The 24407-nt window shown below is 55.7% G+C and overlaps 1 protein-coding gene across 5 annotated transcripts; it reads right to left on the bottom strand.

The window, feature by feature from the left end:
* Positions 1-539: 539 nt before the first annotated feature.
* Positions 540-23710, bottom strand: IKBKE (inhibitor of nuclear factor kappa B kinase subunit epsilon). 5 transcript variants are annotated; one of them, XM_059940524.1, is made up of 22 exons: positions 23401-23710; positions 22709-22798; positions 20951-21065; positions 20147-20287; positions 19641-19770; positions 18445-18626; positions 17811-17971; positions 16871-16981; positions 16383-16562; positions 15596-15792; positions 14758-14822; positions 14576-14667; positions 14329-14415; positions 11276-11351; positions 11044-11156; positions 9076-9152; positions 6444-6483; positions 5593-5694; positions 4186-4282; positions 3334-3446; positions 3054-3125; positions 540-1345 (listed from the first exon to the last, which is right to left on the bottom strand). In XM_059940524.1, exons 3-22 carry the CDS (start codon positions 21035-21037, stop codon positions 1312-1314), a joined length of 2157 nt encoding a protein of 718 aa, XP_059796507.1. In that variant the 5' UTR covers positions 21038-21065; positions 22709-22798; positions 23401-23710; the 3' UTR covers positions 540-1311. The 5 variants fall into 5 exon arrangements, with proteins under 5 accessions (XP_059796507.1, XP_059796517.1, XP_059796526.1 ...); XM_059940534.1 differs by having other exon boundaries at positions 11276-11345; XM_059940543.1 differs by having other exon boundaries at positions 20219-20287.
* Positions 23711-24407: the final 697 nt, after the last annotated feature.

The following is a 24407-nucleotide window of genomic DNA, read 5'->3' as shown; positions in this document are numbered from 1 at the left end:
TCCAGCCCTGGTTAAGGGAAAGCTGGATATATTGCAGGGGAAGGACTAAATTTGCACAAATCTGAATGCCTCACCCCGGCATCATTCTAGCTTCCAGGCAAAATGAGGAATGTTCAAAACGACCCATAGTACTACTCTCACCTGATATTTAGGACACAGCCTATATTTTGAACAGTGGAGGGGGGGTGGGGGGAAAGCAATAGGCAATTAGATGGTGGATTTGAGGTTAAAAAAAAAACGACCCTTCTCTGCAAGTTCCAGGCCCTTACAGAGCTCCCCAAATGACAGGGAGCAGGAAAAGAGAGGGAGTGGGAAGGCAAGCCCTCCCAGCAGGAGGGCATGGTCCCTGGGCTCCTCCCTGAAATCAGGGCCCATTTGGGGGGTGGGAGGAAGGCAGGAATCAGGAAGTGAGCAGTCCTGCCTCCATTTCCCAATCCTCCCCCTCACAGATCCCCACCCTGTGCAGTGCCTGATTGGTTGCCAAGCGCACCCAGCCGAGCCTTTCCCACCTCCCAGATGCAGCCCGTGAGAGCCACTCAAACAGAAAAGAATGTCAAGTTTATTTCACTTCTTGAAGGCGCGGGCCTTGATTTCCTCAGGGCTCTGCACTTACGGGCCTGTGCTAATTGGCACAGCTACTGTTGACACCGCTGGCTACAAACCCCAGAACCTGGTGGTGCCTCAGAGGGACAGGGGAAAGGGTCCCCGAGACACTGGCACGCGGCCTCGACCACCTGCGTTCTCAGCCTTAGGCTCAGCCAGACCAGAGGGGAAGGGAACTTGGGCTCTGTCATGCCTGGGGCCACGTGTGGCAACCCTCAGACATCGCGGGAGCAGAGAGAGGGCTATGTGTTCAACGTAGAAGACCTTAAGAGGAGGGAAGACTGAGATGAGGTCGTCTGACCCCAGGAGGCCTCCTCTTCTGTTCCCTGAGGAGCAAAGCCCTGTAAACCAGAGGGGGTGGGAGGGAGGGGCTTTCGGAGCCTCTTCTCGCCACAGCCCGGCCAGGTTCAGCTATACAGGCCAGGGCAACAGAAGAGCTGTACCTGAGCCTACTAAGATGCAAAGGTCAGCCCGGGCAGTGGGGCCAGAATGTAGAGATGGCCTGGTGCCCCAGGTCCTGCTGTGCTGCTTCCCGCAGAAAGGCAGTGGAAGGTAATGCTGGCAACATCTCCTGGCCGTCAGGCAGGAGGGAGGTAGGCTGATGAGATGCGACCAGGTATCATCCTGTGTTGGGTCCCCCAGTGCAGGCAGGAGAGCAGTGTCTGAATGATTCTAATGCTTCAGGATTCCTCATGCACCCCCCAGAGTTCAGATGTCAGGAGCCGATGGGACCCTACTTAACCTGTAAAGAGAGGCTCAGGTTAACTTCTGCCCAGGTAGAGAAGCCTGCAGACCATACTCCAGGGCCCAACACAATCAGCTTTCAGAACACCAAGCAATTCGAATCCTCAGGTCTCCCCTTGCAGCATCTGTGTCCACTGACAAGAACTCTCCGGTTCCCATCCCTGACTACACGTTAGAATCATCCGGAAAGCTTATAAAAATCCCCCAATCCAAGCCGCACCTAGAGTCTCTGGGGACAAGACCTAGGCATCTGTACTTTTAAAAGCTCCCTTGGTGACTCCAATGCAGCCAAGGGTTAAGAGGAGGGGAAAAGGAATTCAAATTGTTTCTTTAGGCTCTTCGGTTACAGCTCTGAACAAGGAAGTAAAAATTCACTAAAATAAAATTTTGAGCTGTCTGTAAATAGACTACATGTCACAGCGAGAAAAATTTATGTCAGCACTAAAATTATAACTTCCTGCCCCTGAGGGCTATTTTGGAAAGTTTTTCTAAGAAGCTGTCAAATTTCCTCTTTGCAGACATTTAAGAGGATGCGTTCTCCACTTGCTGGACTGGAACATGGGATGCCTCCTCAACCCAAGGACCCTCTGAAACTCTAGGAACAACCATGAGCTCTGCTCCTGGCTTCCCTACCTCCCGGCCCCAATTCTGGCACCCCAGGCTGGCGTGACCTCTGGGGAACACCTACCATTTGGTGAGTCCCCCTTCTGTGCACCCTCCCCGCCCCAGCACATTGCATATCTCATCCTGTTTAATCCCTGCATTAACACAATGAGGTAGGAATCACTATGCCTATTTTTCAGCTCAGAGCCAAACAAACCTCCCAGGGTCACACAGTTGGTAAGAAGCAGAGTCAGGGTCAAACCCTGTTGGAATCTCTGCAGACTCTTTCCACCGTGCCACTGGTTCCCAAACGGGGAAGTGACAGACATAAGGACGATGGGGAGGATGTGGGAGGTGCGTGCACGCACGCATGAGTGTATATATGTGTAAACAGGGCTGATTTTCAGGGCGAGGACCATCCTTGATTCTGAGATTGTATTCTTCCTTCTCTTTGGTGTTAAAATGCACCTTATAAGTGGGACTTCTAGATGGCACGGTTTTTTCCCTTTCAATTCTGCTTACTGGGTGATATGAGAAGTTGGGCACTCTGTTATTCTCCAGTTTTCTTTTGTGAATTTTACTAGTGTACAAAATCCAAAAGGCTGAGCCCTGCTGCATCTGCCAGCATCTTCCCCAGTACTTGCCCGCCCTCCGCCCGCCCCCCGCCCGCCCCACAAGGAAGGGACTCGATCAGGTGATGATGCAGAGTCTCTAACACTGGGCCTGCAGCCCTGCGCAGTTCTCCCCAGCTCTGTGCTGCGTTTCCTGGTTCATCACCGTTCTGAGGATGGTCGTAAAGGTGACAGGAGCCGGTTTGCCTGGGGCGTCAGGCAGAGTCCACGTTCATACAGAGCTGGACACAGCCGCAAATCCACGTGCCTCCCAGCCCCCATCTCTGACTGCACTGAGGCGCATATCCTCCAGACTACGGTGAAAGCCTACACCTGGTCAGGACACCGACTTACCTGTGCACAAGGCTCTGATGTGACTGCAATATTGGCCCCCGTCATCAAGCCTCCTTGGGCATGCACGGGGCCTGTGCCCCAGGGGCGAGGGCAGTCTGAGGGCCCAGCCTCCCCACCGCCCGCACAGCGGGGCCTCACCCTTCGATGACGCGGTTGTTGTCCTGGAGGTCAGATGCCAGCACCTTCATCTCCTTGCAGAGCTCTTGCATACTGTCCAAGGCAGAGGCGAGAGAGGCGGCGGTGGCTAAGGCCCAAGTCGCTCTGCCCAGACCCCTTCCTGGGAGGCCCCCCTTCCTCCACAGCCCCACCGAGCCTCATTCCTGCCTCTCGGGTACCTGGCAAGAGGCGAAGCCCCTAACACACACACACACACACACACACACACACACATGCACACATCCCCCTCTCTGGCACTTACTGGAGAACCAGGTCCTTCAGTGCAGGGCTAGGATAAGGAGCTGTAGGGGGTGGTGAGGCCTGAGCCCCCTTTGTTCTGTCCTGCAGGAGCTGGTGAGATAGCCAGTCAAGGATCTGAAAGAACCACACGTTAGTCAGAAGGGATAAGCCAGCTCATGTGTGGAGAGCAGCGGAGGTGTGGGGAGGGGTAAGAAATGGGTGATACAGTGGCCCCCAGCCCGCATCCCCGGAGTGTCAGGAATTTCCCACAAGCCCCTCCTTCTCATCCTGGGAGCACAGCTGGCACAAGCACCATCACGGTGTGCGCCTGTGTTTAGGGGTGCAGGCTGCCAAGCTCCCCTTTGTGTCTGACCTGTACCTGTCATGACACAGTTGGAGCTGCGGAGAAGGGGTGGGGGCAGCCCAGCACCACCTCGGACAGAATGTGCCCTGTGCTGGGGGCTGGGGAAGAGCACGCGGGCCTCGCTCCTTGAAGAACAGCCCTTCTCTGTCCCTGATGGCAAAGCAAGTGGCTTCTCAGAGCGGCCTGAGTTTGCCTCTTCTAGGAGAGCAGATCAGAAGACCAAGGAGCGTTCATATCGCCCCCCTCAGGGAGCCGCCCAGGCTGCACAGGGCAGAGAGGGAGATGTCTCAGCATTCTGGAGCCTCTGCCCTTGCAGCGAGTGGCCTTCAGTCTGAGAACACTAGGAACTGCCGTCCACACTGGTGGATCAGAGACCTCCCATCCACACCAAAGTGTTTGGACTTGGTCGAGGGCAGCTCTGCCCCGAGGCAGGGGAATGGCCCGGATGCCCTCCAGGTGCCTGATTGGCCCAGCTCTCCTCAGCAGCCCCGGGGCCCCGAAGCTCCCCACCTTGCTGAGGCTCTCCTGGGCTCCCTGGGCTTCTGTGTTACAGGCGGCCACGGAGCAGCCCACCAGGCGCAGGTGGTTCCTGGTCTCATGCACCACCCTCAAGAGAGCAGAGAAATGTCAGAGCCCGGCCCACTCGCTCTCACCGGGGCCCACCCAGCAGTTCGGTCACCACACAGACACGGAGGAGAGGCTTTCCGGGTGGCAGAGGCTGGAGCTGGTGGGTGCCAGGCACTGGCCTCCCTCACTGCCTCTGCCCTTCCAGCTGTGCCCTCAGCCCTCACCTGTCCCAGGTAAGGATGCTGATGAGCACTCTGACCGGGGCTAGTGAGGGTCCTGGCGGAACCGCAGTGCGAGCTGCAAATACGCCTGTCTCAGGCCGGGCCACACAAGCCGGTGAGGGTGAGCAAGGGCCCGGGTCAGGCCCTGGAGAGGCAGGGACCGCCTGCACTGGGACACTTAAAACGGGAACTGCCCACGTTCCCATTCCCAGAGCAGATCAAAGTCAAGACTCTGTTATGAATTCTCTTCTCTCTCTAAGTGGGGGGAGAGAGCGAGAACATCGCCCCACGGCACAAAACGTACACAGAGTCCTGGAGGGGTTCGACCAGTGGTCGATTCTCAACTCTGGCTACACATTAGAATCACCCGAGGAGCATTTAAATACTGCCATCCAAGCCCTACTCCAGACCAATTAAGTCAGAATTTGGGGTGGCTTGGGTGGGGGAGATGGAAACTGTATTTTAATGTAAGGATAGGTGAGTGTCTGAGTCTCAGCCCCATAATAAGCCCACAGGTCACGTGGCCCACAGAACCAGCAGCACCTGGGAAACTGCCCTCTTGTCTCAGGAGGGGAAGGGGGAAGGGGCTTGTCTGAGAGGCAGAAGCCAAAACTCCTATAAGGGACAGTGTGCGAGGGGGGTTCCATATAAGGGCCTCTGCCTGCCCCTGCTTCCCAGACCACTTGTCCTCATCCCAGAGGGATCTTGTGTTTTCCCCAGAGAGGGGGCTTCTGAACACAACCACCTGGGACATGGAAAGAATCTAGATTTTAGAGGCAGTCATACCCATATGCTAGTCCTTGGTCTGCTATTTACTAGTGGTGTCGTATTAAGGAAGCAACCTGTTCTCTGAGCCTCAGTTTCCTCATCTGTGAAATGGGGTGATAGTATCCACCGTATAGGGTAGACATTGTGGGATTAAATGAGTCAATGTATAGAAATCACCCAGCATACTACCTGGTCCACCCAAGGCCAAAAAACCACCCCCTTTTTTTTTTTGCTTTTGTTCCTTTACTACCACCTCCCTCTCAGTCGGGGCTCTGCAAAGCCCAGGGCTGTCTGAGGCTGGGAAGGGCCAGGCCAGGAGGGCCCTGGGGACCATGAGTTCAAGAGTGAGGGCCAACGTTACCTCATTCTCTTGCCATGTGTGACCAGGGATGCCTGGTACTTCTGCACACGCTCCTCCTGGAACACCTGCAGGAGCCTTTTGGCTAAATGACTAAAATTCACCCTGAAAAGACAGAAACAGAGGCACAGAGATGAGAAGCCAGAGCCACCTGTGCATAAACCTAGCATCCCTGGGTCTTCATCACCCAAATGTCCAGCCCCCGGCTCCACAGCAGGGCCGCCTCTCCCAAGGAGGAGAGGACGCTCACTGAATGTGCATCATGGCGAGCAGAGCGGCTGCTCTGCAAAGCAACTCCAACAGAGGGATGTGGGAGAAGGACAATGGACCTCAGGGAACACACACGCTCTTGAGCTCAGCCCCCAGAGGGAAGGAGAGATGGTCGTGTGTGTGTGTGTGTGTGTGTGTGTGTGTGTTTGTGTGTGGAGTCAAGGGTGGGGGCAGAACTGGGGGAGTGAGTCCCCAAAAAAGCGTAAAATCAGGGAGGGCTTCCTGGAAGAATAGAGTGTCCAGGAGACAGAGGAGCAGAGGGAAGCCCAAAGGAGAGCCCAGGCAGAGGCCAGAAGCAGGAAGTAGTAGGTGGTAAGTCAGCGAGGACAACTAAGGAAAGAAATTCTTCAAACAATCGTGTTCATACCAGAAGTCAATCCAGTTCCATCAAGACTGCTGCTGAGAAACCGCCCTCCCCAGGCCCCAGATAACCTTCCCCAGAGGTAGTTAGCCCCCTTTCCTCCTGCCCAGCTGTGGCCTGGGATCAGGGCCCTTTACCACCTCTTGTCTGGCACAGAGACTCGCTCTGCCCTGGTGACACCCACCCTCCTGCTCACCCGCCTGCCAGGGGGACAGGCACTCACTTATCCAGCTTGTGAATCTGCTCCTCGTTGTAGCCAAGCCCTGAAGGAAACAGACAGGGCCAAGGTCACCTATTCAAGCAGTCAACAGAACCGAATGGTGCAAGGGTTGGCAACAACTGCAAAGTGAAGGCAGCAGCCTGGGCCCTGCTGCACGGAGCTCACAACCCAGCGGAGCCGGGAAGGACAAACGGAGGGAAACAAGCACCCAAGACACTGCACTATGACCAGGTAGGGGTCCACCTAGGCCAGGCAAGCCCGCAGTGTAGGGAGTGGAGGGATGGGTGCTCGGGGAACACTTCAGGTGGACAGTGGTGGATGAGATGGGCCTTGAAGGATGTATGGTCAGCCCTGACCCCTCATCCAATCCCCTTCCCAGCGTGGCTGATGCCTACAGCCTATTGACCCCATCCCTGAATATTCGGGCTGCCGGCAGAGCCACCTGGGCTCTGCAGCAATGGGCTGGATGAGCCAGGCCACCACCCTCGACCTCCGCTTCTCAGCCCAGCCACTTTTGCCAGAAGGAGAACTTTTGCCAGTAGGGCTGAAGTTTTCACTGCTTTGGCAGCTTCCTGATGCTCTCTGTGCTAGGGACATGCTGCCCCCTCCTGGGCTTCAGGGGAATGGCCTCTGAAGGCCAAGATGAAGCGATGAGGAGATTCACCTTGCTACCTGCCCCCACCACTCCCCTAATAGCAGAATCACCTCCCTGGCCTCTGGGTCCTGGGCCCTGCGCTCAGCCAGCTGACTTATGAAGTCCAAGCGACCGATCTGGGATGAGGCCCAGCTCTGCCTCCTCTTAGCAGGCGGCTATAGGCAAGTGATTTTGCCTCATCCATCACATGTAACACACAGGATGGGTGTGAGGGTAAAGTGAGAAAGTGCCCTGAAAACGATAGAGCATTTTCCAGAATGGCATCTTTCCACACCCCAAGTGTTGGCGGTTAAGTGTTATTCTTCCCGGTTCATTTTTAACTATAATAAAGGACTCTTACAAACCAATACAGATCAAACTCTTTTTGAGGCTGTAAAATGGGGTGGTTACAAGCACCTGGACCTAGGTTGCTTGGGTTACTTAACCTTCCTGTGTCTCAGTTTCCTCATCTATAAAACGGGGAGGGTAACAGTGTCTAGAGCATTAAATAAATTAAGAACACGCAAAGCCCATAGGATGGTGCCCAGCGCATGGGAGGTGCTCAGAAGTGTCGTGGTCATAGGATGACAGAATTCCAGTGACGGAGGCTGAAAAGCCTCTGAAGGTCTCCTAAAATCACAGCAAAGGTGGCCAACTGGGTGTCAGGCCAGGCTTCTTGAGCCCAAGGTCCCCCTGGTTTCAGGGAACATAGGAGTCGCAGTTCTCCTGTCTCCTGTGCTGCCCCCCTCCAAGGTCAGACCGAGAGGCGGGACTGAGGCTCCCATCTTCTAGAATCTGCATGTCCAATGCGGTGGCCATGTGGCTGCTGAGAACTTGAAATGTGGCCAGTACGGCTAATGTGACTGAGCACCTGAATTTTTAATTTTAATTTAATGAATTTGATTAAATTTAAAAACTGAAGCAGTGTACAATGTTTTTTCCCCATCAAACACAGCTTTATTATTTTGGTAAGAGTACATTTCATTTTGTTAAAAAATTAGCTTCCAAATAGAGATGGCCAGTGAGTGTAAAATACACATGGGATTGTGAAGACTTAGCACAAAAGAGAATGTAAAATATCTCTTTAATAATTGTTTCTATGGATTACATGCTGAAATGACAACTTGAATGTATTGGGTTGTATAAAATGTTATTAAAATAAATTTCACCTGTTTCTTTCTACTTTTTAAATTTTGGCTACTAGCAAACTTAAAATTACAAACGTGCCTGGCATTGTATTCCTATGGGACAGTGCTTTTTAGATAATCCTAGGGACAGAAGAGAATTTGCAGTCAGGTGCAAGCCCTCAAGTATTGATTTCCTGCACGTTAGGAAATGCTGGGGGCATGGGTGGGCGAGAGGGTCGGTCGGTTCCTGGAGTGTTAGCTCCCCAACCCCGAGAGTCACCTGGAGCCTCCCCAGGCTCCCCCCACAACCCCCGCTGCCGTCAGCCCCAGCCCTGGGTTCGACCCTCCCCTACCCCATGATGGGCGAGAAGCTTCCCATCCCTGGGCCTGTAAATGAGCTGCTCCTGCCCAGAGGGTCTTTGTGAGGCTCGGTAGATAATGCAGGCCAAGTGCCAGGACTAATGACTAACTGGTATTTCTCCCGATCCTTCCTTTTCTGGAAAGCCTGACTAACACTTCAGTGAGCCAAAGTCACAACGGATAGGGAAACACTCCTTAAACTGTAAAGTGCCCTGCAAAGGTGAGGGGTCTCTTCCAAGGCCACCACGTCTATAGCATCCAGGCCTCAGCTGAGCCCCTATGTGGCAACAGGCAAAGGTGGAAAGGCTTCATGTCCCTCACTGGTGTGCACGCAGCCTGCAGGCAGCGACCTTGCCCTAGACCAGCGGCACCCGGGCACCACAGAGCGCCACCCGCATAGTGGGCCTCCAGCAGCGCCACTGATGGAGTGTTAGGGACAGCCAGCTAACCCAAGGGAAGGAAGGAAGGAGGGAGGGGAGAGCATGAGGAGTGTTTTGCTCTCCTTGCGGCTCACCTGGCCTCATCCTGGATTTCTTGAACTGTTTGTAAATGAGATACATCTTGTCCAAACAGCACTGAATCTGCTGGATGCTGTGGGCACGAGACAGGGACCAGGTGATGGAAGAATCAAACAGCACAGGTAAAGGGTGAGGGAGGGGAGGGGATGGCAGTGGGAGGAGGGAAGCTGTCTCCCTGCAATAGGAGCCTCATTGCCATAGTTTTGGGGGCCAATCTGGGAGTGGGGGTGACTCTTCTGTTTCTAAACTTGTTTGAGGTACCCTCGGGTTAGCCAGCCAGTCATCTCTCATTCCTGTGTTTATTCCTTCTCTCTTCCACAGACACACACACACACACACACACACACACACACACACACACAGGAAGAAGCCAAGCAGGACAGGCGACAGGAAAGTGGCCTTTGCTACACAACAGAGCTTGAGAACAGGCTCCGGGAAGGAGCCTTGGACCCTGAAACAGGAGAGCCTGGTGGTAGCAGCTGCGTGTGGGAGCAGAGTAGAAACTTCTCTTCTGTCACCTGGCAAGGGCAGAAGTCGTGCTTTCTGAGAATATCCAATGCCAGGTATGTAGAAGGGACTTAAATCATGAATCAACAACCCTTGTTTAAAACAAGAATGAATCAAGGTCTTTGGTCCTGCCTGCAGGCAGGGGAATTCGGGAGATGACCTCTCTACCCTCTTGGCCTGGGGTTTAAGGTCCTTATTGTTTCTTCCTTCCCCTTTTCAGGATACAAACACTTTGTTTGAGATGTTGGGGGTGTTTGTGGGTGTTTGTGGATGAGGATCCCTCATCCTCGGGCCTATTTAGCTCCACTTCCTCCCTGCAGCTCCTCCCAGGACCCTGTCTCAGCTATTTCTGGAGCTGGACTCGGGGCAGAGCCCAAGTGTGTTCCCAGGACTCTGCGGACCCCAGACCCGTGCCCTCCTGGCGCCTGGGGTGGGCAAGACCCCAGGTCCAGTCTTTATCCAAAGGGCTTGAGCCAGATGTGTTCCAAATTCAGAACTATCTTCTGATTTGAGAAAGGTGGTCCAGTATACATACACTATACTGTGGAATTCCCCCGGAGGGCACGGTCTGGGGCAGTACTCCCTCATCACATACCCTCAGTCTTCAGAGAACCATAAGAATATTCACCCTAAGTGAGATAAATAAAGACTAGGAAGAGCTTCGTGTCAGTTTAGGTCAGGTTTTACAGGCAAAACAGCGAAGAAACACCCTGTGGTTTTCAGAGCTTTCTGCATTCAGAATTGAGGACCGGGCGTGCGGATCTGCGAGGGCCCTGACTGCGGGGGTTGTGGGGCTGTTCCAGGAGCGGGACCACGTCCAGGTCAGAGCAGAGCGGGAGGCAGGGGGTCCACACACTGGGCTGTGAGGGCAGGGGTGCTGGGGATTTTTCTGTCTGTTTAAAGGGAGACTGGGGATTCAGAGCTCGAAAATCCCTGGCGCAGGCCAAGCACATAGGCTTTGGAGGTAGGCAGACCTGACCCGGAGCCTTACGTCTGTCATTTGTCATTTATTGGCTGGTGTCTCGGGGCAAACTAAGCTCCCTGAGTGAGCTTCCCCACCTATATAAGGAGCATAAGAGTAGTAGTATTGTTATTGTTTTGAGGATTAAATGATAGAAGTAGGAGGACCTATTCGAGGGTCTGACGCAGAGCAAGGGTTCAGAAGAGGTAGGGAATTCGATTATTCTTTTATTTAGAACTATTGCACCTGCTAATATTTGTAATTCACTCTCTAACTCCCAGGTGGAGGCGGGACCCCAGATCCTTTTCTCCTTCTGGCCAGTCTCATGGGAGGGTCTTGTACATTCCTGGATCCCCTACCCCTAGCCCCAGGCCCCAGCATCCTTGCCAAGATAAGGGAGAAGGCAGGCTGACTCCTAAAGAGGCTACTGGGCCTTTTGCGCTCTGTGCACCCCCCAACTCCCCCCCCCCCCCACCAAGAAGAAAATCCCACAGACCTTCTGTCCTCATGTACCTGATCCCGGTTCTTCATCAGCTCAGAGCTCAGGTTGCTCAGGGTCATCTTGGTCTCTGTGATATTATGGGAACATCTGGAGAGGACCTCAGCCAACTGGGGGACACAAAGGCAGACCCCCATGGGAGCCTCAGCTGGAGGCTCCGATGGGAAGCCCCACCCCCCACCCCCTGCTCTGCACCTGACAGCCCCTCACCAACCCCAGCCTCACTCACGGTCCGCAGCTTGGACCTCAGCTCTGCGGCTCTCTTCAGTTCCTGGATCTCAGTCACCCCAGCCATGTTGCTGAACCTCGAGGGAAGGATTAAAATCGACGTGAAGAACATGACAACCAGACACCAAGTGTGTCTTGGATTGGATCCTGGTTGGGATGAAAACAGCTAGAAAAGAACACTTGGGGGATTACCAAATTTGAGTATGGATGGGTACTATAGATGAGATGGAATGTTTTGACACGGAGGGGGCAGAGATCATAAGCTGAGAAAAGCAGGTTATAAAACAGCACGTACAAGAAAAAGACATGTAGGTTAACATACAGAAATAACAGAAAACTATCGAGAAGGATATATACGACTAAGCAGTGACAGTCTATCTCTGGGTGGTAGAATATGGTATTTTAATCTCATTTTTGCTTATCTGTATTTTCCAGCTGAGTATAATTAGCACATACTGATTTTATAACCATGACAACTGGGGAAAAAGAATCCTGTGTGTTTTGGCGTGGAAGTGAAGGGGAGGGGAGAGAATTAGGAATGAGGTGGAGGCCCCGTGAAGGCAGGGATACTGCCCACTCTGCTCACCAGTGTATCCCCAGTGCCCAAGAAAGTGCTCGGCACACAGCAGGCACTCCACACATGAGTGTCAAGCAAATTATCGAACACACGGATGGATTTTAGGGCATGGGATACTTGGTGGCAGAAGAGGATGAGGCTGACCCAACCCTACTGGACCGAGTCCTAGTCTTGGCTGCCACACCTGCCATCTGCATGATCTTGGTAATCACTTCAGCTTTCCAAGCCTCGGGCTCTTCATCTGTATAATGGGGAGATAAACCTCCTTCCTGCTACCATAAAAGGTGTTCGTGGGATCAAAGAGACCTCAGAGATAATTGACATGACTAGAGAACACGTTCATACAAACACACGCTGTTTTGGGGGTGAGGGTGGGGAAGCACTGGGATTCCCTGAGCCAGTCCTGGCTGCCTGAACGGTGCCTCTGGGTGGCAGCAGCTGCTGAGGAGGGCCGGGGAGCTTTGGGACAAAGGCAAGGACACTGCCAAGGGAGCGCGTCTTGGAGAACCCGCAGAAGGAGGAGCGCCCTGTAGGGGAGGCTGGCGATGATGGCCAGTTCGTGCCACGTGCTTGGGCTCCTCCCAACATGAAATTCAGCTCATTAAGATATTTCAGGTTCTGCTGTGGGAGGAGCTAGTGGCTTCGGACCTTAGAAGAACCGACAGGTCTGAGCATGTTCAGAAAAGAATGAGATTGCTACGCATGGGAGCTGGGAGGCCTCCGAGATCGTCCAATCCTCTCGTTTTGAAAATGAGGAAATAGAGGCCCAGGTAGGAAAGGCGACAATGGTCTGAGGCTAACAGTGAGTTAATGAAGAGCTTGGGCCGGGCCTTCTGACTCTTGGCCCAGCGCTCTTCCTCGTGGGAGAATGAAACAGGCCTCAAAGCAGGCACTTGCCTGACCCTGAGCTCTCCACACCCACCACGCCTCGGAGGAGGCCTTGGAGCCAGAACTGGAGAAACAGCGGCCAGCAGACCCCAGCACTCCAGCCCTGGGGCTAGCCTGTCGCTCTCCACACTCGTCAGCCCAGGGAAGGCGGGCAAACAACCGAATGCTCTCTCTATACATTTCTTTCTCACTCAAGAACCTAGAATAGATCCTTGTTGGTCATTTTAGCGAGGTCCAACCTCTCATCTGGACCCTAGGACCTGCCTGCACTCTCCCCTTCCCTCTGTCCCTCTCCAGTTCCACTCTGGGACATTCTCCACGATGACTGTGGCTTCAACAAACCTCCGCAGCACCTTCCCACCCCTCCAGTCATGTCTCTGCATAGGGCCTTCCCACCCCAGGTATTTGCTCACATTCTGGCCTTGACAGCCTCCCTTCCTCCGGGTCTTCCTGGCTGCGTCTGCCCATCTCTCGTCTCCCTTTACCCAACCGTCCTGCCACGCGCACATGCTGGGGAAGGGCTGTCCTCCAGGGCCGTCTGCAGGCCTGGGGCCACATCCAGCCCTGGAAGCCCGCTCTGTGCCTGGGCAGATGTCTTCTCAGAGCGACTCCACCACAGCGCTGCTGGCTGATCCTGCCCTCTGCAGCCCCTCTTCTCTGTCCCCATTTGAAGGCGGCTCAGCCATGCCGGGGACTCATCTGGGGACACTCCTCTTCCTCCTCCCTGCCCGGCCACCACCCTGTCTACCCCACGGTCAGCGTCGCTGCTGCCGAGCGCCAGGTGGAGGGCAAGTCTGCAGTGAGTCACCCTGCTCCTGGGAAACTCCCAGGACCTTCCTGAAGACAAGGGCTGCGGGACGTGACGGGTAGGACACCGGGCGTGTTTGGCACAGTCTCTGCTCTTCTGCCACCACCTGTCACCGGGAGAGGCTCCAGCCACCATCAGCTTCCCTGGGCCACAGGGCTCCCACCTCTCACCTGTACTGTAGCCCCTGCCACCTTCTCAGCAGCGCGCCAGCCAGTGGAGTCTTCCTGCTTCTCATCTCCAGACCCTCCAGCTTGATGTCCTCCTCCCCAGTCTCTCCCTTTCTGTAACCCTAATTAGCCCAAGTCAGAGGAGTGGAGGGTGTGGATTTCCAAGGACTGGGGCAGGGAATCCCAGGAGGCGGGGACAGTTTCAGGCCCAGAGGAAGCAGGAGGAGGAGTGTGGAGGATGAGACCGCCTAGGTCTCCATCCTGTCAAGTCCAGGGGACCGTGTGTGAGTGTGAGTGCTTCTCCTAGAGCCCTGCTCCAGGGCCTGGTGCAGGTGAGCAGTTTAAATCTTCAGAGGGGGGGCTGGTAGGACAGAGGCCCCTTCCTGGGGCAGAGAGGCTCGGCCCCCTGAGGTGAGGGACTGGCTTGTTGGGGGAGGGCTGGGGCGGGAGCGCCCTCTCCGTTCTCGCATGGCAGGGAAGTCGGGAGCTCTGGGTGGGAGGAGGCGAGGGGCACTGTTGGAAAGACTGGGGTGAGGAACAGACAGAGAGAAGGGCTGATGGGTCTGAGCGGGGCTCATGCCGGCTGCGGCCCCCACCCTGGACGGAACACCCACCTCTCAGTGCCGAGGCTGCTGCTGAGGAAGAGGAGGGCCATCCTCGTGACCTCCAGCGTCCGCCTGCACGTGGCCTGGAGTATCTCTCTGCCAAGGGGAGCCTGAGTCAGAGCTGCCTCCTCCCAGGGGACTGAGGGCACTGTGCCCATGGGCACAGCCCCAGGGCAGTGTTGGAAGGGGTCTGGGTCTCCTGTCCTACCCTGCCCATGCTCCTTGCCCTCCCCACCCAGCCCTTGGGGGTACTCACATGAACCAGTGCAGCCCCCGAAGCATCAGCTCCTGTCCTGCCAGCAAGGCCTGTGCCAGCCGCAGGGCCTGGTAGCCGGCACCCAACACACCCTGAAACACAGAGGTGAGCAGGGTCAGGTCCCGCACCCCGAACCCCTGCATGAACCACCCCCTCCCTGCCACCTGGGGGCCACCCCTCACCTTGGCTGTGTTGTAATCTGCCTGCAGGTCCACTTTGGGGACAAACTTGGGGATGTCCAGAGCAGCTGCAGATAAAGACCTGGTCTGAGGGGGCTGCCTGTCCGGCCCTGGATGAGGTCTGAGCTCGTCATTCCTTATTTCCAGCTCACTCTCAGCCCTCACCACCTATCTGCCACCTCAAGCTTCCCAACTCACCTAGAGCCCCGACCTTCTAAGCCTTAAATGCACTCAATGTGCTTCTTTACAATTGCAGTCCCTCACTGCCCCCTTGTGTCCACTCTGGAGAACTACAGCCTCATGCCCAAGGCCCCATCTCAACAGCAGAAAATAGACTAAAAGCACCCCTCACACTCAGGGGTTTCAAGGTCAATTCCCCTCCCAGCCTTGGAGACCCTGAAGAGGAGGATGAAATTGGTATCATTCAAATGATAAGGAGTGATATTTTTGCCGGAACTTGGAGGACAAAACTCTGGACCCCTGACCACCTTCTCTTCTCTCCAGCAGCTTAGGCTCCTGCTTCCTCCAAACCAAACTATTGGAGGCTTCCCCACCAATCACAGACTGTGGAGACCACATTAAACCCACATCTCCCTGTTTCCATTGGAGTTTCTTTCCCAAATCTTTGGACGCTGTGAAGCAGGTCGGGCAGGCCACTAGCCCGAGTCACATGGCATTTCAGAGGCATACGCAGAATTAGAACCCAGATCTGCCTTCTACACACTGGGGACCCAAAGAAACACCCACAAGAAAATGAATCAGTATCTTGGATTATAAACCCCTGCCCCTTGGAAGAGAATGTGAGGAGGAGAAAAGATCCAGCCTGGGTGGCCCTACTCACGGTCCCTGAAGGCCAGCCCCTTGGGGGTCTCGCTGACCATGCTGAACAGGGTCAGGGGGCTGCTTGCTGTCGTGTGGGCGATGTGCTGTGCTGAGAGGCTGGGCTCGAGGACACAGAGGTGACCCTCAAAGAGGTACTCCTGGTGCTGGGGGGCCACGTTGGTCTGCTTGTACACGGCCTCCAGAAAGATGGCTATCCTAGACACACCAGAGGCAGAGAGAGGAGAGGGGGAGGGGAGGGCATGTCAGCAGGCAGGATACGGGGTCAGGGTGACCCAAAGCCCAGCTAAGACTTTGGGTTCTGCTTTTCAGAGGGAGGGACTGGGTGATTTTTTTCTCTAGGGCGGGGAGATGAAGGACAGAGCTCATGTCTTATAGTGGATGCAGACAAAGTGGGGACAGAACTCAAGAAGCCTTCACATCTCTTCCTGCCACACTTCCATTAAAACTCACCTAGTCCCATAGCATGCTCCAGAAATACAGGGTTCCATGAGTAATACACTGGGGAAATGCACTGCCAGCACACACACACACACACACACACACACACACACACACACACACCCTCAGGAGACTTATAACGCATCAGCTTTATAAAGTTTGCTGAATCTCTCAAGTCCAGCAACAAGGAGGCCTGTTTAACTTTAACTTGGTGGAACTAGTATTTTTCCAAACTAAGATTGGACCCAGAAGCTTCCAAATCTAAACTGCCCACAGAGCACTGCCCAGGACACGCCCCTGTGCTTGGGGAGAGAAGGCTCGCGCCGCCCTCACTCGCGCCCACTCACGTGTTGTGCGCGTGGATGTAGACGTGGTGCACGACGGCCTGCGGCAAGGAGAAGACGTGGACGACAACTCGCTGCAGGATGTCACTGGTCTCCGCAAAGAACTGGTCGAAGCCCCAGCACTTGGCCTGTTCCACCTCCAGGATGTTGGCCAGGATGGGCACCAGCTGGCTCTGCAGCCCCCTGCCCCCCGGGACATGGAGACTGTCAGGGGCCGGGGCCCAGAGTTGGCCTCCTCAAGTAGGTAATAGGGGCCTTCCATGAGAATGTCCTGAAGAGCCAGGGCCAAGGGGCTGGGGCAGGGTGGGATGGAGAGGAAGAGCTGGAAGGGTCTTCCAGCATCCAGATGGAGAAACTGGGGCTAGAAAGGGAGAGTGGTGTACCCGAGCTGCCAGCACACAGGGTGCTCTGCCGGGCCAGGCCTCAGCTGAGAGAAGGACATCGGCCCAAACTTGGGTCTGTGTCTGCCCCTCCCACAGGGTCCCGCTCACATGGACAGCTGGCAGGTGATGGGGAGGGTGTAGCTCCACTCCAGGGGCCCGTTCTCCAGCCTCTGAGTGCCTGCAATGGCCCCGGCTGGCTTCTCCGTGGTGATCCGGTACCTGCGGGAGACAGGACCAAGTCAGCAGGAGCCCCTAGGCCATAACACTTCAAGGGATGATGGACTCAGCCCGGAGGGCTCAGAGCACTGGGGCAAGTCACCCAGCTGCTCCGAGGCACCCTGAGAATGGAACCTGTGAGTCTGGCTCGCTGTCCTGATGCTCCCCAGTCAAGTTCTCCACTCTCTCCTCTGTCCGTTTCCTCTGCACCCTCACCACACATCCGTGCCCACCTGCCTCCACACCTGCGCCTGCACCGTGCTCGGCCCCCGTAGCCTCCCCTCCACCTCACTATTCCAACCTCCCCTCCCTCCAAAGTCCAGCTAGCCTGACAGCCCCCATCCAAGTCACAGCTTGACCCCTGAGCTGAAGGGGCATTGACCTTCCTGCAAATCCACTTTAAATCTCTTTTGCTCTGGGTGGTGCCCTCAGTGGGAGCAGCCACGGTCTCCAGCTACTTCTGTATCAGACAGCAGAAAAGCATGAGGGACCTGGGACCTGGGATCAGGAGGCTAGGTCCTTGCCCTTCCCCTTTGCCCCTGGCAGGCTCTGCAACCTTGGCCAAGTCGCTCTGGGAGCCTCAGCTGAGATGTGGTGAGCCACAAACGGAGGGGGGTGCTCAAGGGAAGCCCTGAACTAAGTTCTCCCATCAGAAAGGGACAGGGCTCAGCCTCTTGTTTGATGGACTGATATCCAAGGATCTAAAAGAAGCCTGTGTGGGGGGCAGACCAGGAGGACCACGGAGTCAGAGGCAGAATAGGGGGCACAGCAGGGACCAGAAGGGAAGGCCCAGGGTCTGCCCCTTTGCCCCCTGCCCGGTGGCCCACCGTACATGATCTCCTTGTTGCGCCGGGGCCCTCCAAAGGGGACGAAGGGCAAGCTGCCAGTGGCCGCATGGTACAGGGTCACCCCAATGCTCCAGAGATCCACGGCCACCCCAAAAGCTTTCTGTTGGGGCTTGCGAAGCACCGCCCGCTCATACATATCAGGATGCTGCAGGAGGGGGAACCAGAGAGCTGTCATGGAGGGGGAAGGGGGCAAGGGCCTGAGCGCACCCCATTCAGACCTCCTTCTCCCACCTTCAGGAGAAAACAGAACCGTCAGAATGCATCTCCTTTGTCATCTCAAAAATGGGTGTGGCATGTGCTTATCCAAAGCACCCCTCCCCCAAACCCCAGCCTCTGCCCTGGGGGAAGTGGTGACCAGCAGGGTTCCATCCTCCAGGAGGATCCTATCAAGGACTTAACTGAACAGGGGAGGCCTGGGCAGGCTGCAGCATTGCCTTTTCGGCCTTAGAGAACAGAACACATTGTTCTGGTTGGGGATAGGGGGTGAGAGATAACCCTGCTGGACACAGGGAGATTGGACAGAGCCCCTCAGAGGGGCACTGAGAGTCACAAGGTGAGGGGCAGCCAGCTGCAGGGGAAGCCCTCCGCTCGGGCAGCGGGTCCCCCACGCCCGCTCACCAGGTACTCCTCGGTGCCGTAGACCGAGACGAACTTCTCGTCGTCATCCAGCTCCCGGGCTGCCCCGAAGTCCGTCAGCTTGTAGATGCTCTGCCCCTCCTCCCCGACCAGGCGCATGATGTTCCCCGGCTTGATGTCTCGGTGGACGATGCCGTTTTCCCGCAGGTGGTTCATGCCGGCCACTGGGACAGAGGGAAGGCTGCTAGTGGCTCTGGCCAGGAACAGCCCAGTGTCAAGGCTCATCTCAGGGGAAGGATCCACATAGACAGAGAGTGGCAACTCATGGGCCAACGGGGCCACAGGAGCAGCAGGAGAACAGAGACAGGCACAGAGCAAAGGATGGGGGTCCCAAGGATGTGGGGTGTCGAGGTCCCATTGGGGTTCCCTAAGAAACTGAGAGGGATGGCGGCTCTGTCTCCCAGAGGAGGGCACTCTCCTCCCTATCATTTTTTTAAAATTATTATTATTGGTTTTAATTGCAGTAAAATATACCTAACATAAAATTTACATTTTAACCATATTTAAGTGTACACATCAGGGGCATTAAATACACCGACATTGTTGTGCTACCATCACCACCATCCACCTCCAGAACTTTGTCAACTTCCCAAACAGAAATTCCACCTATTAAACATTCACTCTCCATCCCCCCACCCCAGCCTCTGGCAATCACATTCTACTTTCTGTCTCTGTGGATCTGACCTCTCTAGGTCCCTCAGGTAAAAGGAATCACAGAGTAGTTGTCCTTGTGTGGCTGGCTTTTTTCACTCAGCACAATGTCTTCCAGGCTCATCCATGTGTCCTTTCTAAGGCTGACTAGCATCCCATCGTACGTATATCCCATATTTTGTTTATCCATTCATCTGTCTGTGACATTTGGGTTGTTTTTGCCTCATGGCTATTGTGAATAATGCTGTTATGAACATTGGTGTACAAACTATTTTAAATTTTATTCTGAAATTGGAGTTTTAAACTGCTGATTAGCAGGAATCAGACCCTTGGGTTCTGTCTGTTCATTAGCATCTGTCCCAGGTCTGTGAATGGGGAGCCTCTTAGCTTCCAGTGCTCTACTGAGTTTGGATACTTGTTCCAGAAATGCCGTACCCCTCTGGGACTTCACCTGCTGCTGAGGGCTGGGTCTGCGGCTGGCCTGAGGTGGGGAGGGGGTCCCCGGTGGGAGTCAGGGAGGGGCTTACCCACACAGCGCAGCACCACCAGGAACTCGTCCTCGGGCAGCCCAAAGGCGTTCTCAGGGCCCTCCAGCACACTCATCAGGCTCCCGCTGGCGCAGTACTCCATCACCAGCACCTTCTGCCGGCTGCCCCCCTGTAGGGGACAGAGGGAGGCTTGGGGAGGAGGGCGCTTCTTCTCCCCTTCCTCAAGACGGGGTGGCTCACCCTAGAGCCCAAAGCCCCCATTCTCTAGGTCTCCGCTTCTAGCTGGCCTTCCTTCCTTTGGCCTCAAACTGAGCCCAAGGTCACCTTTTTCAGGAAGCCTTCTTTGATTAGGCCTCACTCCCCATCCTTACCTTCCCAGGCACTGCCCCCAGGCCCCTGACACCCTTTACTCCTCTCTGGCCAACCTGCTGGCCGACCTGCTGATGAACATGTGCCCAAGCCTCTATTATTATGTGACCTGACCCTCCCCAGCCTGTCAGAGTCGAGTACAAGACCGTCTTCCTCTGACCAAGCACTGGACCCACCATCTCCTCCACCGCAAAGAGCTTGATGATGTTCTGATGGTTCAGCTTCCGCAGGACCTCAAACTCCCTCACCTGCACCTCGCGGGGTCGCAGGTAGCTGGCCGTGTTGAAGACCTTCACAGCAACCAGCTCCCCGGATTTCTGCCATGGGGGATAACATAAATGGTACCCCTGCCCTGGGAGCGCACCCCCTCCCAGGCCTCCGTTTGGCCGCTCCCGCCAGCCTAACCCCAGGGACGAGCGAAGGCAGCCTGGTTGGGGATGGGGGCTCCGCCCCCTCAGCTCCTTCCCCTCCTCAGAGGGTACACAGCCCGTCCTGTGGCACTGGGAGATGACAGGAGCTTGGCACACCTGATACCCTGCAGGGGACGGTTTGTTGTTACTGCTGCTATTGCTATTGACAGTAACTACAGTGGCAGCTACTGCCTGGCCTTAGCAGCAACGTTCTGTCTGGCTTCAGCTCTTAAGTACAAGATAGTGCAGTGTGTCTCGTATTCAGTACAGCTCTCAATCAGAATAAAGGCAGGATAAATCCAAACGAGTCCCACTTCCCACCTCTGCTCTTCCTAGATTTGCTGCCACCTCCCTTGGATGTTGGCTTGTGTCTTCATCCCTTTCTCTCCAGCCCCCAAACATGCCTGACAGAAGCTTCATCCCAAGGAGCCCTCTTCAGTTCCCCACACCTCTGCTCCACTTCAGAGGGTGCAGAACACAGTCAGAGAACCCTGCACACCACCCTTCATGCCCACTGGGGGCCGACTTCCTGGCAGTGAGGGGGCCGGGGTGGGCTGGGCTGCATCCTACCTTGTTTCGGGCCTTGTACACACTGGCAGTGGCCCCCTGCCCCAGCAGGTCATCCGTGTGCCACAGGTAATTGACGGTGCTCTGCATCTCCTGCTCCCAGCTGGCCGGCCACCTTCTGCGCAGAAAAAGAACATACCGGGGTCTAGGATTCCACCCCTGACCTGGGGTGGACACTGGTGACCCGACAAGTAGCTCTGCCCAAGACCACCCCGTGAAGGGCTCCATGTGGCCATTCCAGAGGCAAGGGGGCAGGGGAAGTGTGAAGCACAGAAAGGTTAAGTAACTTCTCCAAAAAGAAGCACAGCCACTGGGCCCTCAGCCCACAGCTGGGGCCTGTCCCACCGCAGGGCATTCTACCTGTCCCGACTCCCCAGGTCCCTGTCAACGCCCTCCCCAGACAGACCATTCTGCGGAGACAAACACTTTTCCCTGTCACTTCTCCCAGGCACTGTGAGTTCTGGGGATTTTGGCATCCAGGCCTGGGATTGTCCCAGGAAGCAGAAATAGTGCTTGAACGAAGAGCCCCAGGTCAGACAGTGTCAACTACATCACCACAAATCTCCAGGATTGCAACACGAGCCTGGAGCCCCTCCCCACTGCTCGCCTGGGCCCACCACTTCCTGCTGCTGTCAGCTAACGTGGCCAGGTCAGAGCTGCTCAGGAGAAGAAAGCGCTGCTGTGGAGGGAGCGTGTGTGTGAGTGTGAGTGTGTGTGAGTGAGCACGAATGTGCGTACTTATGAGTGTGAGTGTGTGTGGAGGGGGTGGGAGAGGCAGGAGGCCATCAAGTCGAAAAGCTCAGGAGCCTGCGGGAGGATCTGAAACCGCTCTACAACTCTGTTCCCCATCTTTGCCCTCATCCTCTTCTCTCCAAAGGCCAGTCCCTCTCAAGCAGTTGGCTCCAGAGAGTGTAGCCTCAGAAGTTAAATTCGGTGCTTCTGTGAAGAATAGGGCCGTGGCTGGTCTTTATGGGATGACTGGGAGGAGCATAAGAAGGGCCACCACCCCTTAAATACTCTCAGACGAGGCTGAACTAGACAGGGCTGCTTCCTCTTCTATCATCTGAAAGGTTGTCAATCCTCGGGTCGCCATGCCTGGAATCCCACCGTTCCTTAGCTTTGAGCCTTCTCTCTGTAATCTTTTTTTGTTTGTTTTTTGTTAATGGAAATCCTGAGAAGGTCAGTTCTTTGAGCCAGAGGCCACTTCGAGAGATCAGAGGTCAATTCCAGTTTCAGAAGATGTATTAGTGTTTGCATTTTATAGAAGCAGCTGAGGGGCTGAGAGTCTTTCTGAAGACAATGTAATAGCTTAGCAGGAATGAGTTGGTGAGATTTTCCCCTCCGAGGCTGAGGAGGAATCAGCCCGCGGGCCTGGGGCTGTGAAACCAGGTAGAGCATCCTGAAATCAAGGCCAAGGGCCCAGCCAGGGGAGATTTCACCCCCTTCAAAATCCTCCCCAGGGCTGGTGCTGGGGCAGAGCACAGCCGAAGGTCTGAGGAATGGGCAGTGTGGCAGAGAGGGCACAACCTAGACAGGCTGGCATGCCCTGGGCTCTGCTCCTGGCCCTGCCAGGGCTATGCTTAGGAGCTGATGGGCAGCACATCTGGTCGGGTCTGCGTGCTCTGTGCCTCCCAGCCCAGCAGCTGGTGCACAGAAGGGCTCACTATCCTACAGCAGCGGTTGGATGGATGGGAGCCGGGAGCCCGTCGCCCCACCCACCTTCCTCCCCTTCCAGGCTCTACAGTAGCTAAAAGCACTTACCCGGTGCTCTGCGCAGCCCCCGATCAGGCAAAGACTCTCCCCAGCAAGTGTGTGTTATGTTTTCTGTCTGTGGCAAGTCCAGGAGCTGAGCTACACCGGAAAGAGGAGGGCGGATGAGAGGCACCCCTGGGCGCCGTTTGATTCTCAGCCTCCCAGCCTCCGTCAAAGGCCGCTGGCCCCAGCCCTTTAACCCTTTCCTGTTTGTCACCCTCCCCCACAGAGCTGGGGGTTTCCAGCCCAATTCCCCAGCTCCAGGAGACTCTCCTCGCCACTCCCACCCCCAGGACCTGGGCCAGTGAGAAGGACCCCAGGAGAGGTGAGGGCAGGCGCCAGCACCCAGGCAGAAGAATAGTACAGAGGCAGAGCTGAAGGCTGGCTTCAGGTGCTGGGGAGCAGAGCCCGGGAAGGGAGCATCGTAGGTGGGCTGCAGCTCTCCTCTACGCCACTCCTTCCTGGCCTCTCACGGGCCTCCAAGCAGTCCTTGGCAAGGGTGCCCACCTGAGATGGTGCACAGGGCGCCGCTGGGGGTGGGGGGGGGAGGAGCAGCAGCCGCAGAGAGATACAGGGCGGGGACGTGGGCCGGGGAGAGCAGCTGCTGACAGGCCAGCACCCCGGCGCTCTGCTAAGCGCTGTCCTGCAGCTGCCTGGCGCCCCGGCTTCCCCATTCAGCGCCCTCCCTCCCATGGACTCACCCCATCTCGGCTGTGGGGCATGCAGGCTTGTGGGACCAGAGCCCCCAGAGCTTTCAGGGCTTGTTGTCATTCATGGGCAGCACCCATGGCATCCTGGTGGCCACGGGCCCTGGGAACCCGAAGACGGGCCAGCTGAAGTGGCCGCGTGCCACCCTGGGAGCTGGGGGAGCTGGGAGCAGAGGCCGACACTCAGCTCAGCTCCCTGCCGCCGCCGGCTCTCAGTTCTCTCACACTTCCTGATTTCGTTCTTTCTCTCTCTTAAAGAGACAGAGGCAGCTGGGCTGCCGCCACCACCCCCGGCAGGAAGGAGAAAGAGGATGCTCTGCGTTCCCAAGTGGAGGCAGCAGGACCAGAGTCTGAGCCACAAAGAGGCCGGGCACTGAGGCTGAGTGGCTGTGGTGGGCCACTGGATGCTATTTCTGTACCTCCCGTGGTTCACTGGAGCACGGAAGTTCAGACTCAGCCCCTACAGAGCAGGTTGGGCCAGTTAACCAAGTGGAGAGCTGCCTGGGAAAACAAACTTCCCACACCCAGGGGTCCAGGGCAGGTCCAGGACCTATGACCAGCCACTTCTAGAAGTTGGATCTGACTCATCTTCCCAGTGAGCCTGCAGAGGTCCAAGAGCAAGCACTGTCCTCCAGTATGACCTTGAGCACAGCATATGACCCCTGCCAGACAATCTTCTCACCCAAGGCATGAGAATGGTAACATGACACCATTGGCTGTGTGAGTGACATGGGACAGTATATTTGGAAATGCATGGGCAACTGGAAAGCGCTTTACAGAAGGCACTGAGGCTCATACACCTTCAGTAATTTGCCTATGATCTTCAGAGACTGCTGGGGCTGGAACCCAGGTGTGCCAACTGCCCATTCAGGACTCAGTGCCCCAAACCAAGTTCCCTAGGAGGCTGAAGAGGTCTGTCTGGCTCTGGTCAGCTCCAAGATGGCAGTTGGATAAGAAATGGTTAAAGCCAGGAAATTCCATGTTTCAATAGAAAGCTGGAG

Source organism: Balaenoptera ricei, chromosome 1, assembly GCF_028023285.1.
Source record: "Balaenoptera ricei isolate mBalRic1 chromosome 1, mBalRic1.hap2, whole genome shotgun sequence".
Classification (NCBI taxonomy): domain Eukaryota; kingdom Metazoa; phylum Chordata; class Mammalia; order Artiodactyla; family Balaenopteridae; genus Balaenoptera; species Balaenoptera ricei.
The sequence above is the reverse complement of the archived record's forward strand: the minus strand, read 5'-3'. Positions and strand labels throughout refer to the sequence as shown.

Coding starts and splice junctions, on each gene's coding strand:
- IKBKE (XM_059940524.1), bottom strand. CDS start 21,037: ATGCAGAGCACCGTCAATTACCTGTGGCACACGGATGACCTGCTGGGG. Junction 14,668..14,757: donor CAGATTACAACACAGCCAAG/GTGAGGGGTGGC, acceptor TCTGTGTTTCAG/GGTGTGTTGGGTGCCGGCTA. Junction 5,695..6,443: donor CAGATTCACAAGCTGGATAA/GTGAGTGCCTGT, acceptor CTGTCTTTTCAG/GGTGAATTTTAGTCATTTAG.